This window comes from Furipterus horrens, unplaced genomic scaffold (assembly GCF_987537825.1).
Source record: "Furipterus horrens unplaced genomic scaffold, mFurHor1.1.pri manual_scaffold_1, whole genome shotgun sequence".
NCBI lineage: Eukaryota > Metazoa > Chordata > Mammalia > Chiroptera > Furipteridae > Furipterus > Furipterus horrens.
Genome location: NW_028327171.1, coordinates 212,571,124 through 212,586,967, shown reverse-complemented (window position 1 = coordinate 212,586,967; position 15,844 = coordinate 212,571,124). Strand labels below are relative to the sequence as shown.

At 46.7% G+C, this 15,844-nt stretch overlaps 1 protein-coding gene across 1 annotated transcript in view; it reads right to left on the bottom strand.

Annotated features, from left to right (window-relative positions):
• The window catches only part of SP100 (SP100 nuclear body protein), a 75,243-nt gene extending 66,488 nt beyond the window's left edge, over positions 1–8,755 (bottom strand). The window contains exon 1 of the mRNA XM_090284913.1: positions 8,529–8,755. Within this exon, the coding sequence (XP_090141039.1) occupies positions 8,529–8,740 (212 nt within the window). The 5' untranslated portion in view covers positions 8,741–8,755. The remainder of the gene's footprint in view (positions 1–8,528) is intronic.
• Between the last annotated feature and the right edge of the window lie 7,089 nt (positions 8,756–15,844).

The window sequence follows — 15,844 nt, the reverse complement described above, 5'->3', positions numbered from 1 at the left end:
ATGACGTGATAAGAAAGGCACTTCTCCTCAGGGAATTCTTTCATAGAACCCATACCCCCAGTCTCATTATGAAAAAAAAAGTAAAGATAAACCCAAATTGGAAGACAGTCGACAAAATGCCTGACTAGTACTTTCAAATTGTCAAGGTCATGAAAAACAAGGAAAGGCTGAGAAACTGTCACAGACCAGAAAAGAAGAGGTGGTAAGATGACGGAAGGTGATGTGGTCCCATAGAGGGAATCTTGGAACAGAATGAGGACTTTGGTGGAAGACCTGGTGAAATTTAAAAGGTCTGCGGTTTACAATGAAATGTCACCTCACAGCTGTCAGAATGGCCATTACCAACAAATCAACAAACAACAAGTGCTGGCGAGGATGTGGAGAAATGAGAACCCCAGTGCCCTGTTGGTGGGAATGCAGACTGGGGCAGCCACTATGGAAAACAGTATGGAGTTTCCACAAAAAAATTTAAAAAATGGAACTGCCTCATGACCCAACGATTCCACTTTTGGGTATATAACCAAAGAAACCCAAATCAGTAACTCAAAATACATAACCCTCTATGTTCATTGCAGTGTTATTTACAATAGCCAAGATGTGGAAGCAACCCAAGTGCCCATCAAAAGATGAGTGGATAAAAGAAGCTGTGGTACATATATACAATGGAATAACATTTAGTCACAAAAAAGAATGAAATCTTACCATCTGTGACAGCATGGATGGACCTGGAAGGTATGCTAAGTGAAAGAAATCAGTCAGAGAAAGACAAAGACCACAGGATTTCACTTACATGTGGCATCGAAAGAAAACTATGAACAAAGAAACAAAACAGAAACAGACTCAGATACAGAGAACAGGCTGAGGTTGCCCAAGAGGAGGAGTGTTGGGAGACTGAGTGGAAAAGATGAAGGGATTAAAAAGTAAAGACTGCTAACTACAAAACAGTCGTGGGGATGTAAAGTATAGCTGAGGAAACGTAGCCACTAATATTGTAATAACTGTATGGTGCCGATTGGGTACTGGAAATATCAGGGGGAATATTTTGTAGAGTGTATGATTGTCTAACAATTATGCTGTACATCTGAAGCTAATATAAAATAATATTGAATGTAAACTTTAATTTAAAACATTAAAAAAAGATTTTACTTATTTACTTTTAGAGAGAGGGGAAGGGAGAGAGAAGTGAGGAAGAGAAACATCAACGTGGAACAGAGACATTGATTGGTTCCCTCTCGCACATGCCCCATCCAGGGACTGAATCTGCAACACAGGCGTATGCCGTGAGTGGGAATTGAACTGGTGACCTTTCACTTTGTGGCACCATGCCCAACCAAGTGAGCCACACCAGTTTAAAAAAAAAAAAAAAATCACAGAAAACAAAAAATAAAAAACAAAAAAGTCTATGGCTTAGTTAACATTGTTGGTTTAGTTAACAATGTTGGTTTTTCAGTTTTGAAAAACATATCACAGTAGTATAAAAGCTTAACATCATAGAAAATGAAACTGTGTGTGTAATATACAAAAACTTTTGTAGTATCTTTGCAACTTTTCTGTGAATATAAAATTACTCCAAAAGAGCTCTTGGCGCCCTTGGCCTTCTGGTCTCAGGGCCTCTGGCCACCCTAGGGCAAGCTTGCCACCCCAGCCTTTGGCCACCCTTGTTTTTTCTCTCCTGCTCACTAATAACCTTTGCGCGCATGCTAATAAGCTCGCTGATCTGTAATTCTTTATTGCATTAGTGATAAGAACCAGGGTTCCTCCGGTAACAAATTTGGTGCTGAACCCCAGGATTCCTGACCTGTATTCCTGACTTGGGATTCTTGACCTGTGAGCCTAACCTGTGACCCTGACCTGTGAGCCTGACCTGTGGGGCTGACCTGTGACCCTGACCTGTGAGCATGAGTCAGATCCCACCCTTTGTCTCCAGCCATTTGGAACACAGTGAGCATGGTCTCACTGACAAGGTACATGCAAAAAAATAAAACTGGACCACCAACTCACACCACACACCAGAATAAACTCAAGATGCATAAAAGACTTAAATGTAATCTGTGACACCATAAAAGTCCTAGAGGAAAACACAGGCAGCGAAATTTCAGATATCTCCTGCAGTAATATTTTTGCTGATATACCGCTTAGGGCAAGGAATATAAAGGAAAGAATAAACAAATGGGATAACATCAAATTAAAAAGCTTCTGCACAGCTAAAGAAAACATCAGCAAAATGAAAAGGGAAACAACAGTATGGGAAAACATATTTGTCAATGATACCTTGAACAAGGGTTTGACCTCCAAAATATGTAAAGAACTTATATGACTCAACACCAGGAAGACAGACAATTCAATTAAATAATGGGCAAAGAATCTGAACAGACACTTCTCAAAGGAGGACATTCAGAGGGTCCATAGGCATATAAAAGGATGCCCAACATCACTAGCCATCAGAGATGCAAATTAAAACCACAATGAGATACCAACTCACACCTGTCAGAATGGCCATCATCAACAAATCAACAAACAGTAAGTGTTGGCAAGGATGTGGAGAAAAGGGCACCCTAGTGCAGTATTGGTAGGAATGCAGACTGGTACAGCCACTGTGGAAAACAGTATGGAATTTCCTCAAAAGACTAAAAAAGAAACTGCCTTTTGACCCAGCAATCCCACTGCTGAGATTATACCCTAAGCATCCTGGAACACCAATTCAAAAGAACCTATGTACCCCAATGCTCATAGCAATGTTATTCACAATAGCCAAATGCTGGAAACAGTCTAAGTGCCCATCAGTAAATGAGTGGATCAAAGAACTGTGGTACATTTACACAATGGAATACTGTGCAGCAGAAAGAAAGAAGGAACTCCTACCTTTTTTGACAGCATGGATGAAACTGGACAGTATTATGCTAAGTGAAATAAGACAGTTGGTGAAAGACAAATACCACATGACTGCACCTGTAACTGGTGAACTAATGAACAAAACAAATAAGCAGAACAAAACCAGAGACATGGAAATAAGGAACAAACTGACAGCGACCTGAAGGGAGAGATGAGGGGGATAATGAGGGAAAGAAGGGGAAGGGTCTTGTCAGTGAACAAGCATAAAGGACCCATGGACATGAACAACAAAGTGAGGATTGACTGTGGGAGTTGGGGTGGGAAGGCAGGGCAGGGGAGAGCAATGGGGGGAAAAATTGGACAACTGTAATTGAAAAACAATAAAAAAATCATTCCAGGGGACTTCCGGCCAAGATGGAGGCCTAGACAGACAAACTGTGTCTCCCTCCACAACTGAGAAGGAATACAACTACCTCAAAACTAGAGAAAACCAGAAGTTCCAGAAAATCGAGCTGCATGAAAGTCCAACAAATATATAAAGAAGAAATACTCATCCAGACAAGTAGGAGGGGCAGAGCTAGAGTGGAAAGGACCCAGTGTGGAGGCAGAGTTGGCAGCAGCTGTGGCCAGCCTGCAGAGAGCACAGTCACACATTATAAAAAGTAGGGAGAGACACCTGGGGAGTGCTCCCAGCACCAGACTAGACCATACAGCTCACGGTTCCAGCGCCAGGGAAAATCAAGCCTCATTGCTTCTGACTGTGCAAACCAGTGGGGGTTGGGGTGGAGGAAGAAACTGCTGGTCTCTCAGCAGAGTCTGCTTGTTTAGAGGGCCCCCATGGACCCAGAACATCCACAGACACACCCACCCTGGGAACAATGGCCAGGGAAACAGCTAGAAAGGTGCCAGTTCCATATGGAAGTGGGAGAAGTGTCTGGAAAAGGGGCGAGTGTTGAGCAAGCAACATTGTCCCCTCTCAGAAACAGTGCTACAATGTGGTGAAACAGGTCGCCCTGTACTGATGAATACCTAAGGCTCTGCCCCTTACAACATAACAGGTGCAACAGCTCTACCTAAGACACAGAGGCAAGCAAACGCAGAAGCCTGTCAAGATGAGCAGACAAAGAAGTCTGGCCCAAAAGAGGGAATGAATCAAGGTTCCAGTGGGAGAGCTAAGGAACAAGGAGATAGCCAACCTAACAGATGAAGAGTTCAAAACACTGGTGATAAAGATGCTCACAGGCTTGATAGATATGCTTAAGTATGGCAAATACAAAAAGGAAGAAGTGAAGGCTATGCTAAATGAAACAAAAGAAAATCCACACAAAACCAATGGTGAAGGGAAGGAAATCAGGGTTCAAATCAATGATTTGGAACATAAGAAAGAAATAAACAGTCAACCAGTACAGAATGAAAAAACAAGAATTGAAAAAAATGAGGAGAGGCTTAGGAACTTCTGGGACAACTTTAAACGTGCCAACATCCTAATCATAGGGGTGCCAGAAGGAAGAGAGGAAGAACAAGAAACTGAAAGCTTATGTGAGAAAATAATGAAGGAAAACTCCCCAAATTTGGTGAAGGAAATAGACAAACAAGTCCGGGAAGCACAGAGAGTCCCAAACAAGCTAGACTCAAAGAGGACCACACCAAGACACATCATCATTAAAATGCCAAAGGTTCAAGATAAAGAGAGAATCTTAAAAGCAGCAAGAGAAAAGCAGAGAGTTGCCTACAAAGGGGTGCCTATAAGACTATCAGCTGATTTCTCAAAAGAAACTTTCCAGGCAACAAGGGACTGTCAAGAAGTATTGAATTTATAAAAAGCAAGGTCCTACAACCAAGATTATTCTCTCCAGCAAAGCTATCATTTAGAATGGAAGGGCAGAGAAAGTGCTTCCCAGACAAGGTAAACTAAAGGAGTTCATCATCACCAAGACATTATTATATGAAATGTTAAAGGGACTTATTTAAGAAATAGAAGATCAAGACTATTAACATTAAAATGACAGCAAACTCACAACTATCTACATCTGAATCTAAAAAATAAAAACAAAACCCAACTACGCAAACCAGAATAGGAACAGGATCATAGGTATGGGGATAGTTCAGAGGGTTATCAGCTGGGAGGGGGAAGAGGGAGAAATGGAGAAATGGTGCAGGGACTAAGAAGCATAATCAGTTGGTACAAAATACACAGGGGGGAGTTAAGAATAACATAGGAAAGGGTGAAGCCAAAGAACTTATATGCATGACCCCTGGACATGAACTAAGAAGGGTAGGATCGTTGGAGGGAAGGGGGGTACTGGGCAGAGGGGAGCAAGGGGAAAAAAATTGGGACTACTGTAACAACATAATCAATAAAAATACTTTAAAAATTATTCCAAAACAGAAGTTTATTTTTTAAAAAAATCTTTGTAAGTGAGAACAACAGAAAAAAGTAGAAAACAGGGCCAGGAATACCTCATACATTGAAAATATCAGATGCCAAGTATAAAAACTTCGTTAATCTGTGTAAGTTTTCATATTAAAAAAGACAACCTCCAGCAAATAACACCCATAATTGTACAGTGCGGAAAGCCTCCTCTTTGGGATTAAGCTTAAGATACGGACGGTTACTATCACCAGGTGTATCCCACCATAATACTGGAAGTTCGGGTCAACACAGGAAGGCAAAGAAAAGAAATAGTAAGCGTAAGGATTAGATTTGTAGAAACAAAAGTGTCATTATGAATATATTATGTAAATTGATACATACATATATATCCATATGTCATCAGAATTAAAAAGAATTTGGCAAAGTTTTAATTTATCTTTCTATCTCAGCAACAAGCTGCTAGAAAGTTTATTGTAAATTATGTAGATGTAATAGCCTAACGATATCACAATATCCAGTATCCATGAATAAATCTAGCAGAAGTATATTACTTCTACTGAAAAAAATAGAAATTTTATCAGAAAATATTTTAAATTCAGAGTATACATACTCCATATTCATAAGATAGAAGGCACAATATTATAAAGATGTCAGTTCTCTTCTAATCAATCCATAGATTCATTACAATTCTAAAACATATATCCCAGCAAGGTTTTGACAAGCTGATTTGGAGACACAAAGGGCCAGGACGCTTTGAAGAAGCAACGAGGATGGGAAGATGTGCTCTGCCAGGTGTCAAGTTCATATGAAGCCGTCATCACTAGGACAGCGGGTCAGGCACGAGCGGAGGCTCTCAGGGGCCAAGGGCAGAGAAGAGAGAGCACAGCACAGCCCCTGCACGTGCGGCTGCCGGAACGGGACGGGCAGCACTGCAGAGCAGAGGGCAAAAGGCGGGCTAGCCAAACATGGCGTCTCAGGAAACCTGACAAGAAAAATGATAAGCCTTTCAAACTGTACATTAGAAGACAAAAATTCTGTCTCAGGCAAGACAGGAAATGTAACAAAAATTCACCCAGGTAAGGAAGGCGCAAAGGTCAAGCATGATTGAAATGGGCTGTAAAATCGTGGCAGGCAGGGGAGAAGGGAAGTGAAAGAACGCAGACAGCGCCCTGCAGACGGGCTCAGCCTGGAGGAATAGCCCGGGGAACAAGGAAGACGTCCCCAAAGCCTTGACTTCACCGAAGCACATGCATAAATTAAGCAACAGTGTGCAGACGGGCTGATTGAGTAACAAAATATGATTTATAGTTGAGCTTGCAGAGCTGTTGAAGGAAATTAAGAACCCCCCCCATAAACACAATTAACTTTTCAAAAAAATTAACAAGAAACCAACTACTAAAGATGAAATAATTTTCATAGAAGAAATGTTTGAGACAACCACTGTGAGCAGAAAGTAAAAAGCTAAGGAGATGATTTATTAGGGACAGATAAAGCTGCGAAGGTTCAAGTTGCACCAATGGAAGAATAGTTTTGCCCCCAAAGTTAAAAAGAATATGTTTTTGAGGACCCTAGAGAAGAAGCGTTCCCTGAAGTAAAAGTAGAATCGAGTCTGTGACCTCAAGGACACAAGAACTCTGGTTAAAGACAGTGTGCACGGAATTAACCAGGAACTTTCTTCATTGTTTTATTTATTCATAATAACTGGGGTGTATCCATCTTATAAAACCAATACTATAATAAGTCTATACTCTAGGTTTCCAGCTTTAATAAGAGGGGAGTTTCCATAAACAAAATTTAAGAAAAGGAAGCTATATAACTTTCAGCATATTCAGCAAACTCTCCCTTACCTTCAAAAAGAGGACAGTCACCTCAGCTGATAACATTGGCCAAAAATAAGCCAGAGACTCACCAAAGAGGCAACTTAAAAGGCCAAGAATCATGAAAACCTATTCAACCTCCCATGCAATCAGAGAAGGCAAATTAACTGAATAAATCAGTTTATCAAGCACCTTTGCAAAAACGGGTGTTGGGAGAGGATTCATCCCATTCACTAGAGTTAGGAGAACACAGTGGTTCAGCTGCTCAGGACGGCAGTGTGGCAGAGACTATACACAAGTATTAGTATTCTTTGCCTTAGCGATTCATTTTTTTGGGGGGGTTATTGACACAAGACAAATTGAGGTATATATGCAAAACAGAGAAAAAATATATAAATGACCTAAGTGCCTGTCAATGGAAGAGAATCGTTTTAAAAATTATGGTATATGGATTCCACGGAGTAGTATGAGGTTGTTAAAAAGAATAAGGGAGATCTATATATTTATTAAAGTGAAAAGATCTACGATATATCCACTATTAAAATAAATGCCAATGCAAAACGGCATATACAATATAATTTCATTTGTTAAAAAAACAAGACACAAAGTATGTATTTAGGTAAACGAGTTATATGTTTAAATGTGCAGGAAAAGATAAGGAAGGCTGTGCCCACAACACGCAACAGGACAAGGACAGAGAGCTTCGGGGGGGGGGGGGCGCTGGCGGGGGGACATCAATGAGACTGCGTCCCTCTACACACGCTCATGTCATTGGAAACTTAGTGAGCAAGAATGTAAAATGCAATTCTTCTGTATTAAAAAAAGAAACATTTCTGACCCATTGGTAGAGAAAAAGTTAGGATTTCTGGCCTTTTCTCTGTCAGGAGTATAAGCCATTCCAGAGCAGAAAATCAAAGTATAAATGAAAACACAGCCCGCACTGATTTTTGGAATCCTGGCCCCTCCTGTTTCTTTAGACCAAGATCCCTGGAGGGAGAGCCACACCCCCCTCCCCAGCCAGAGACCAGAATAGGCCTGGAGCAGAGGCACCTCCAGGTCAGGTAAGAGACCAAGGCATCCAGTGTTTGAAAATAAGTCATGTGCTTACCCTGAGTTTTATATTTTCTAAAGTACTCTCTTTGAAACGACTTAGGTGAAGGTAGAGGGGGCTTGAGGGAAACGAGAGGGGTCAGAGGTTATGAGAAACTAACAGATTGCTCCCTCAGAGCATCAGAAGGACAGCGGAATCCAGGAGGGTCGCCAGCTGAGCAGCAGGTGTGAGACCACAGTCCTGTGGGTTGTGGCAGCTGCGCTCACTCCAGCGGCCGTCCCTCTGCAGGTTAAAGATCCGATTTCCTCGCTCCATATCCCTGCATTTCATCACACTGCACGTGAGTGTTCTCATAAAGCAGGGCAGAGGCCAAGGTTTAGACGAGTGTCTAATGACAGGCACTAAAGCAGCAGCACAGCCAGAGAGAAAGTTACAGGAAGAAAGACAGACTGACCTGGTCCTGAGGTCGCCGCCCCCATCGGCCATGGTTCTGCCCTGGGCCCTGTCTGGGCCTGGAGCCTGGCCTTGGATCCCTGTGGTATCCCCAGCCTGGTTCCAGTGTGGCTGCCCCGCCGTGAGCAGGAAGTGTGTAACGGGCTCGCTCAGACAGGGCTCCACCCAAATGGGGAAAATAGAAGTGAAAGTAAGTTTCCGAGTGTCAGACATGTCTCTCTCCTCCTGCAGTCCCACTGTGGTTCTCAGCCATCAGGACATGTGGCAGCAGGAATGGAGGACAAGGAGGGACAGTGAGGGCCTGGAGGGCCGCGGGAGGGGGATGCCCAGCAATGAGCAGATCCAGCCCCCAGGACGGCACAGACGCTAAAAACAAGGAAGTAGCCCGAGCTTCTCGGGAGCTGAAAACTGGGAAAGCAGGAGAGGCAGCTACGGAGGAGGGGGCCTGAGTATTCAGGGGCAGGAGGAGGCAGCAGTGCTGCTGCTGCCACTGAATGGAGAGGGAGGGCCACCTGGGAGCCAAGAGGGAACCCTCAGGACCTGCACCAGGCACCCCTTCCAGGAGGTGGTCCAACCAGCAAGCCTCTCGGTCCCCCTGCCCTCCCTTCTTTCTGGGGACATTCTCAGGTTGAGAGTTCTGTGAAAGGTGAGTCCGCTCCCTGGTGAGTCTCCCTGGGCTCATCCTGCTGGAGCGGCTGGGGCTCTGTGCTCCTCCCAGTTCTAGTGCACGGGGACATCAGACTGTGTGTGTGTGTGTGTGTGTGTGTGTGTATCCTGGGGGTCTGTGCTCCTCCCAGTTCTAGTGCACGGGGACATCAGACTCTGTGTGTGTGTGTGTGTGTGTGTGTGTGTATCCTGGGGGTCTGTGCTCCTCTCAGTTCTAGTGCACGGGGGACATCAGACTCTGTGTGTGTGTGTGTGTGTGTGTGTGTGTATCCTGGGGGTCTGTGCTCCTCTCAGTTCTAGTGCACGGGGGACATCAGACTCTGTGTGTGTGTGTGTGTGTGTGTGTGTGTATCCTGGGGGTCTGTGCTCCTCTCAGTTCTAGTGCACGGGGGACATCAGACTCTGTGTGTGTGTGTGTGTGTGTGTGTGTGTATCCTGGGGGTCTGTGCTCCTCCCAGTTCTAGTGCACGGGGGACATCAGACTCTGTGTGTGTGTGTGTGTGTGTGTGTGTGTATCCTGGGGGTCTGTGCTCCTCCCAGTTCTAGTGCACGGGGGACATCAGACTGTGTGTGTGTGTGTGTGTGTGTGTGTGTGTGTATCCTGGGGGTCTGTGCTCCTCTCAGTTCTAGTGCACGGGGGACATCAGACTGTGTGTGTGTGTGTGTGTGTGTGTGTGTGTGTATCCTGGGGGTCTGTGCTCCTCCCAGTTCTAGTGCACGGGGGACATCAGACTGTGTGTGTGTGTGGGTGTGTGTGCGCGCGCACCCGTGTTTGATTGGAGCCGCCTGAGGTCTTATGGTTAAGCCAATTCTGGGGTTCAGATTCAGGAATTTGGGGGGCACACATCTGAACCACATTTCCTGATCGGCTCTTATCAGGATGAAAGCTGGTATTTTGATCCCTATTTGTGTCAATGTTTTGCCTGTTATTTGGTTTGGAGCTTAGGTTTTAGAAAGAAGTGTGTTTGGGGGGACCCATGGATCCCTTAAAGGGGGCAAGTATTTGGGTGTGTGTCTCACTCTTTGGATCCTCATCCACTTGCGCCCTATATGGGCAAAGAGGCAGCCTCGTATCCCCGGCAATCGCACGGTTGTAGGGTCTCCACAGCACTTAGCGGCATAATTTCAGCGTTTAGGAACTGCGGTGAGGTGAGCCCCCTTCTCCTGCTTAGGAGACCCGTAGTGACTGGGCCAGCGGTGGCACAGCTGGGAACTCCTGAGTCTTCCTACAAAGTCTGTCAGAATCCAGAGGAGTTGTTGGAGGGGAAATGGGGTGGTTTCTCTTGAGAAGGCAGTGAGTGCTTGGAAAGGGGGTGGGAAGAGCGACCTGGGCAGAGAAGGAGCAGGTGACGGATGAGGGTTCTGGGGAGTGAGGGAGAGAACGGGACCATTGGGGAACGCAGAAATTCTAGCTGGGCCACTTTTGGAGGGCATAGGGGCTCTGCGAGAGACACCCCCGAGGAAGCCCACAGTCCTTGCGCAGCCCAGGGCGGAAAGGAGGCTGGCCCAGGGTCACGGGGTGGTCCCAACCCACAGTTGCCACCATCACCCACAGCCCTTCATTTGGAACCCAGGGGACGTTGGTGACCAGCATCCGTGTGCATAGCGGGACAAGGACTCATTTCCCTGGCACCCCGGCTCTGCTGGACGGCATCACACCCGGTGCCCCCTGAAACCATTTCACGCCTCTCTCCCATGGGCCATCCAGCCCCAGACGCACCATGTAGACGCAAACCAAAGGAGAAGCCTCTTACTGCCATCACATTTCTCATTTTTGCCCCCAAGGGTCCCTCGGGGGCGCAGGGAGTGTGGCCCAGCGCAGTATTACTGCCTTCTTAGAACTGGGTTTGGCTGCCCATTCAGAGAAACTCAAACTAGCCACCCCTCTTCTCTCAAGATTGTGTCTATCCAAACCCCTCTAAGTTAGCAGTGGAAGCGCCGTTATTTCCATCTAAATAAAGGTGAAATGACTTACGGGTTGGGTTCAGAGATAATTTTGATATTTGGCAGCTCATGAGCACAGAAATGAGCTTCCGATCTGGACAGCGAAGTCTCAGTTCAAAACTGAGAAGGTCCTGAACTGTGGCCCCTTCCATCCCCTCACAGCCCCCCCTGTTTCCCAGAGAGCTTCCTTCTGTCCTGGGAGCCCCAGGGTGGCTCTGCCTTCCCCACCTTGCTGGAGACAGAACTGCTTAAACCTGCCCCTCCACAGCCTGAGACCAGCCTTCCCAGAGTGCACACAAGAGAAGCATTCTGGGGCGCCTCCCAGGCATGTTGGTCTTCCTCCAGGGTGAGCAACGGAAAGTAACAAAAATTACTAAACAAGTTTCAGAAACGAATGGCTGAGAATGAATGTTTAGGAGAACACGTGAGACGTAAAGAAGCTGTGGGTGCGTGCAGACTACAGGCGATGCCTGCCACTCCCCCACCCTACCTTCCTGGGGGTCGTCTTCGCCTGCCCCCGCCATTAGGGTTCTCTGCCTCCTGGAAGACTGGAATCTGAGTGGCTTAGCTGCACCCAGCTACTACTGACTTCGATGTCCAACTGCTTGCCTGGGAAAAAAGGTTCATCGTGTTTAATATTGTGGGAATCCTGGTGGGGTCTCCATGCGTTTCATACGCGAGTCTCCACTGGCACTTGCTGCCATCGCTGGCAGGCCTGGGAGTGGGAGGTGCCACATCAGACGTGCCCCACAAGGAAAAAAACGAGGCTGGAAGAGTCAGCCCTGGCCTCTGAAGGGGGAGGAACGTTTCCTGGGCTGGGCACCGCAGGGATCAGGGATGCACCAGGGAAGGAAGTGAGTGGGTGGATGAACACTGAAGCCTTTGCAGGGCCCTAATATTTCAGCAAATCTCCCCCTTCATCCATTACTAATTGTGGTTCCCGGGACTGTTCTGGACCTTCGGGTGGTCATGTGATGCATGTGTGCCAAGAAAAGACATGCACTTGGTGGCTCATTCGGATCCTCTCCACTCGGCACACAGAAGGATCCCCCTGGGCGGTGGCCTTCCCTACTTTCAGCTTGTAAGTGGGTCCTTCTGTTGAGTGGAGCATCCTTGGTGGGGACCTCAGAGTTGCTGAAAAGAGCGGAAACAGAGCAGATGGGAAATGCAGCTTCCTGAAGACTCAGTGGTTGAGAGCCAGGAGGCGGGGTGTCCTAGGAGGAGCCACCATGGGCAAAGGATAAGTTGAATCGTCCGTGCTGCACAGAGGGACTCAGAGGGAAACATACGCGGAGGGATTCGGAAAGGACTCGGTGCCCCAGGTGTATTTCCAGTGTAAACTCGTGTTTATACAGAGTCACTTTAGAACAGAGCCGGAGCTTCCAGGCCAGAGGAACTGCCTTGTGTGTCTGATGCCTCAAACCTTCGGAGGTTAAAGCAGAGCAAACTAACCTCTGGACTGGGCCAAGCACCCTTGGGTCGCAATGAACTGTTTGGAAAGATAACAATAAAGCATCATTATGACTCTAGACTGATGACGACTGGACTGAAAATTGAAATCATTGTTTAGAATTAACACCACTATGTTATGCTTTCTGCACCAATAGAAATGCCTGTTTATTCGTGTAATTGTTCCTCTTCTCCTTCTCATAAATACCCATTGCCTCTTCTAATGAGAACATTATTTGGGCTTCTGCCTGAATTGATGATTCCTGAGTAGCTAGTCTCAGTGATTTCAATAAATGTTTGTTGGCTGTCCCTTGAAAAGGCCTTTTTATTTTACTGAAGCCAAGGCCAATGCACACCTGCTGACCTTTGTCAGGAGGTGACATGCAGGGGAGGGGCAGAGCCTGCCTTACCCACAAGGGCTCTTGCTGGACACCGCTGTGGTTGGGAGACAGCTGAGATGGGACCCCCTGGGCGCTGGTAGAGCACCCGTGCCCAGAACAGAGGAAGTCTTATGAAGGATGAGGTGGGCCTTCTCAGACCATCAGCTCTAACCACTCCGGCCCAAGGCAAACCCCGAAGGGGGTTCTCCCTCAGGGCCAAGTCCAGCGCCTTACCACTGCCCAGTGCACATGCTTCTCATGTGTACAATGTTGTGCCCAGGAGGCGGGTCGGCATCCTGGAGGCCCCAGCGCACCAGCACAGGAGAACTAGGGGGGACTGGCCAGGCCAGAAAGTGGCCCTAGGAACACATAAATGTGACCTGGAGCGCCACCAGGTTCTGCTGGACAACTTATGTCTCACCTTGTAATGAGGCTTGTCAGGCACCAGTGGCCTCTAGGGTCCCCATGGACACGAGCTTTATAGACAGGACCACAACCAGCAGTCCGTGCTGCTGGGCTGCTGCTGACTACTTATCAATGGCAGCCTACGCAGAATGACAACATCCTGGCATGACTTCAGTCTTATCTCAAAGCGACGTTTTTTTGGTCTTTGTCATAAGCAAGTGGATTAAAACAACTTCACTTCAGTAACAAACAAATGGGTTTACAGTCATAGTAAACCAACAGAGAGTCCCGCTCTGTATCGCGGTTCACTCATCGCGGCCTCACTGTATCGCAGGTTTTTAAAAAGTATTATATTTAATTATTTATCATGGATTTTTCGCTATATTGCGGGATTTTGTGGTCCTGTACAGTAAATACTAAAATAAATGTCAGGTTCCTGCTTTGCAGATTTTCACCTATTGCGGGGGCGTCTAGAGTGTAATACCCGTGAAAAGTGAGGGATCGCTGTACATAACAACCACTGTGTCCAGGCTGGGTCTAGATTTACTAACTAGGCAGCTAATTGACGAGTCTCACTGGAATCTGAACAGAATCAGCTCATTGTTGACCTGGCTCATCTCAGATTTCACACTGGCTCCTCTGTGGCCCAGACCTCAGTTCAGACACATTCCAGTTAGTCCCAGGCATCTGCCAGAGGCTTGGGAAGGGTTTATGCCCAGAATTTGGGGTCTCTTTCTGTGGCTTTCTCTTTTCTGGGATTTTTGCCACTCCTCAGAAAGCCTGGTGGCTCTGGGCTTCTTTCCTGGCTCTGCTAATTAGAGAGAAGATGGGCTTTATACTGAAGCCTCGGCCCCCCATGCCAGCCTTTCAGAGCCAGGCAATAATAAAGAGAACACATTTCACTTTGGTTGCTTTCTCCAGAGTCCCCAGCTCTTGTTCTCTTTCCAGAAGCCTCAGGCTGTTGTTCTTTGAATATTGTTCAGAGTTTCTAGCTGTTTTCTTCAAGAGGATGGTTAGGTAGGAGCTCACTGCTCTGGATTAGAAGCAGAACTCTGTATCCCCACTTTTAAGAAGCACATGGGTCCTGTCCACTCCCAGCCCCAGCCCCGTCCTGGCTTCTGGAGACCCCCATGGATCCAGTGCCCCTGAGCCCTTGCCCACCAAGGAGGAGAGTTATCACATTTGTTTTTCGTTTTTGAAGGACTTCGTTATCAGCTGTCTCTTTCCAGGGGTTTCAGGCCACAGCCTTCCCTCTGCCTCTTTCAGCTCTCCCTGTACATGTAACTAGGGAATGAAAACACACCGCTATGTGTGTATCAGTGACAGTTTGTCCTATTAGGAAACACAGACCAAGAGCTCAGTTCCTGAACTCTGATGTGGGCCTTGTGAAGCCTCAAGGCGACGTTGCCCACCCACTTTACACAGAAACGGCTGGAGAACACCCAGTCCCCTCCTTCCCAGCAGAGGGCGCTTCTCTCCAGCAAAGCAGAGCTGGGTATGTGCTGGCGCCCAGAGGAGTCCCTTCGGGAGATTTGGGCTAAGGGGTGGTTACCAGGAGTCCCAGGACCTCAGGAGCTCCAGGTCCTCTTGCAGCCACATGTGCCCCAGATAAGACCTCAGCTGAGCTCCCCAGCATCATAGGAAACAGCTGGTACATGAGTCCGGGTAAGTAGGCCCAAAGGAATGACAGGCTTAGTGGCTTTCCTTGTTCTTGGCTGTCCAGCGGAGTGAGGGGTGCACTCTGCCCTCCAGCATGATGCCCACGTCAGCCTTCATCTCCACAGCACAGGAACGGGACCACAGTCAATCTGCTCCATTAAAAATGCCCCAGGCTCTGCGGCCCCTCCGACTGGCCTGAGACTGTCCCATTCTTACCATTAAACAGCAGGGCCTACCTCTGGGGTCCTCCGGGTGGGTGTTATCAGTCAGTCATGTTTTCCCTGGCCATCCAGCCTCCTTCCCCCTGTTCCAAAGACCTTGATTTCATTGGGTGGACAACTCCTATGCCTTGTGTGCAGGGTCTGAGGGGCCATTAGTCCAGACGCTGGCCCTTCAGCAAACCTGGCCAGCCAGGATATCTTTGGGGGGTTGGACTCTTTAGTGGAGTTTGTTAAACAGTTACAAAAATCTTTGGAAAGCACTTGTTCAGTGCCACATTGGTCTGCAAGTATTTTCTCCCATTTTATAGATTGTCTTTTCAATCTGTGGATTATATTTTTTGTTGTGTAGAAGTTTCTTAGTTTGACATCATCCCAATTGATCATTTTCACTTCTGTTGCTGCTTTTATAGTTTCAGGTCTCATATATAAGTCCTTAACCCATTTTGAGTTCATTTTTGTTAGTCGTGTAAGATGGGGTCTAGTTCCACTCTTTCGCGTATGAATATCTACTTTTCCCAACATCATTTATCGAAGACGCTGTTCTTTATCCATTGAGTATTATGGCTCCATTGTCAAAGATTAGTTAACTGCAT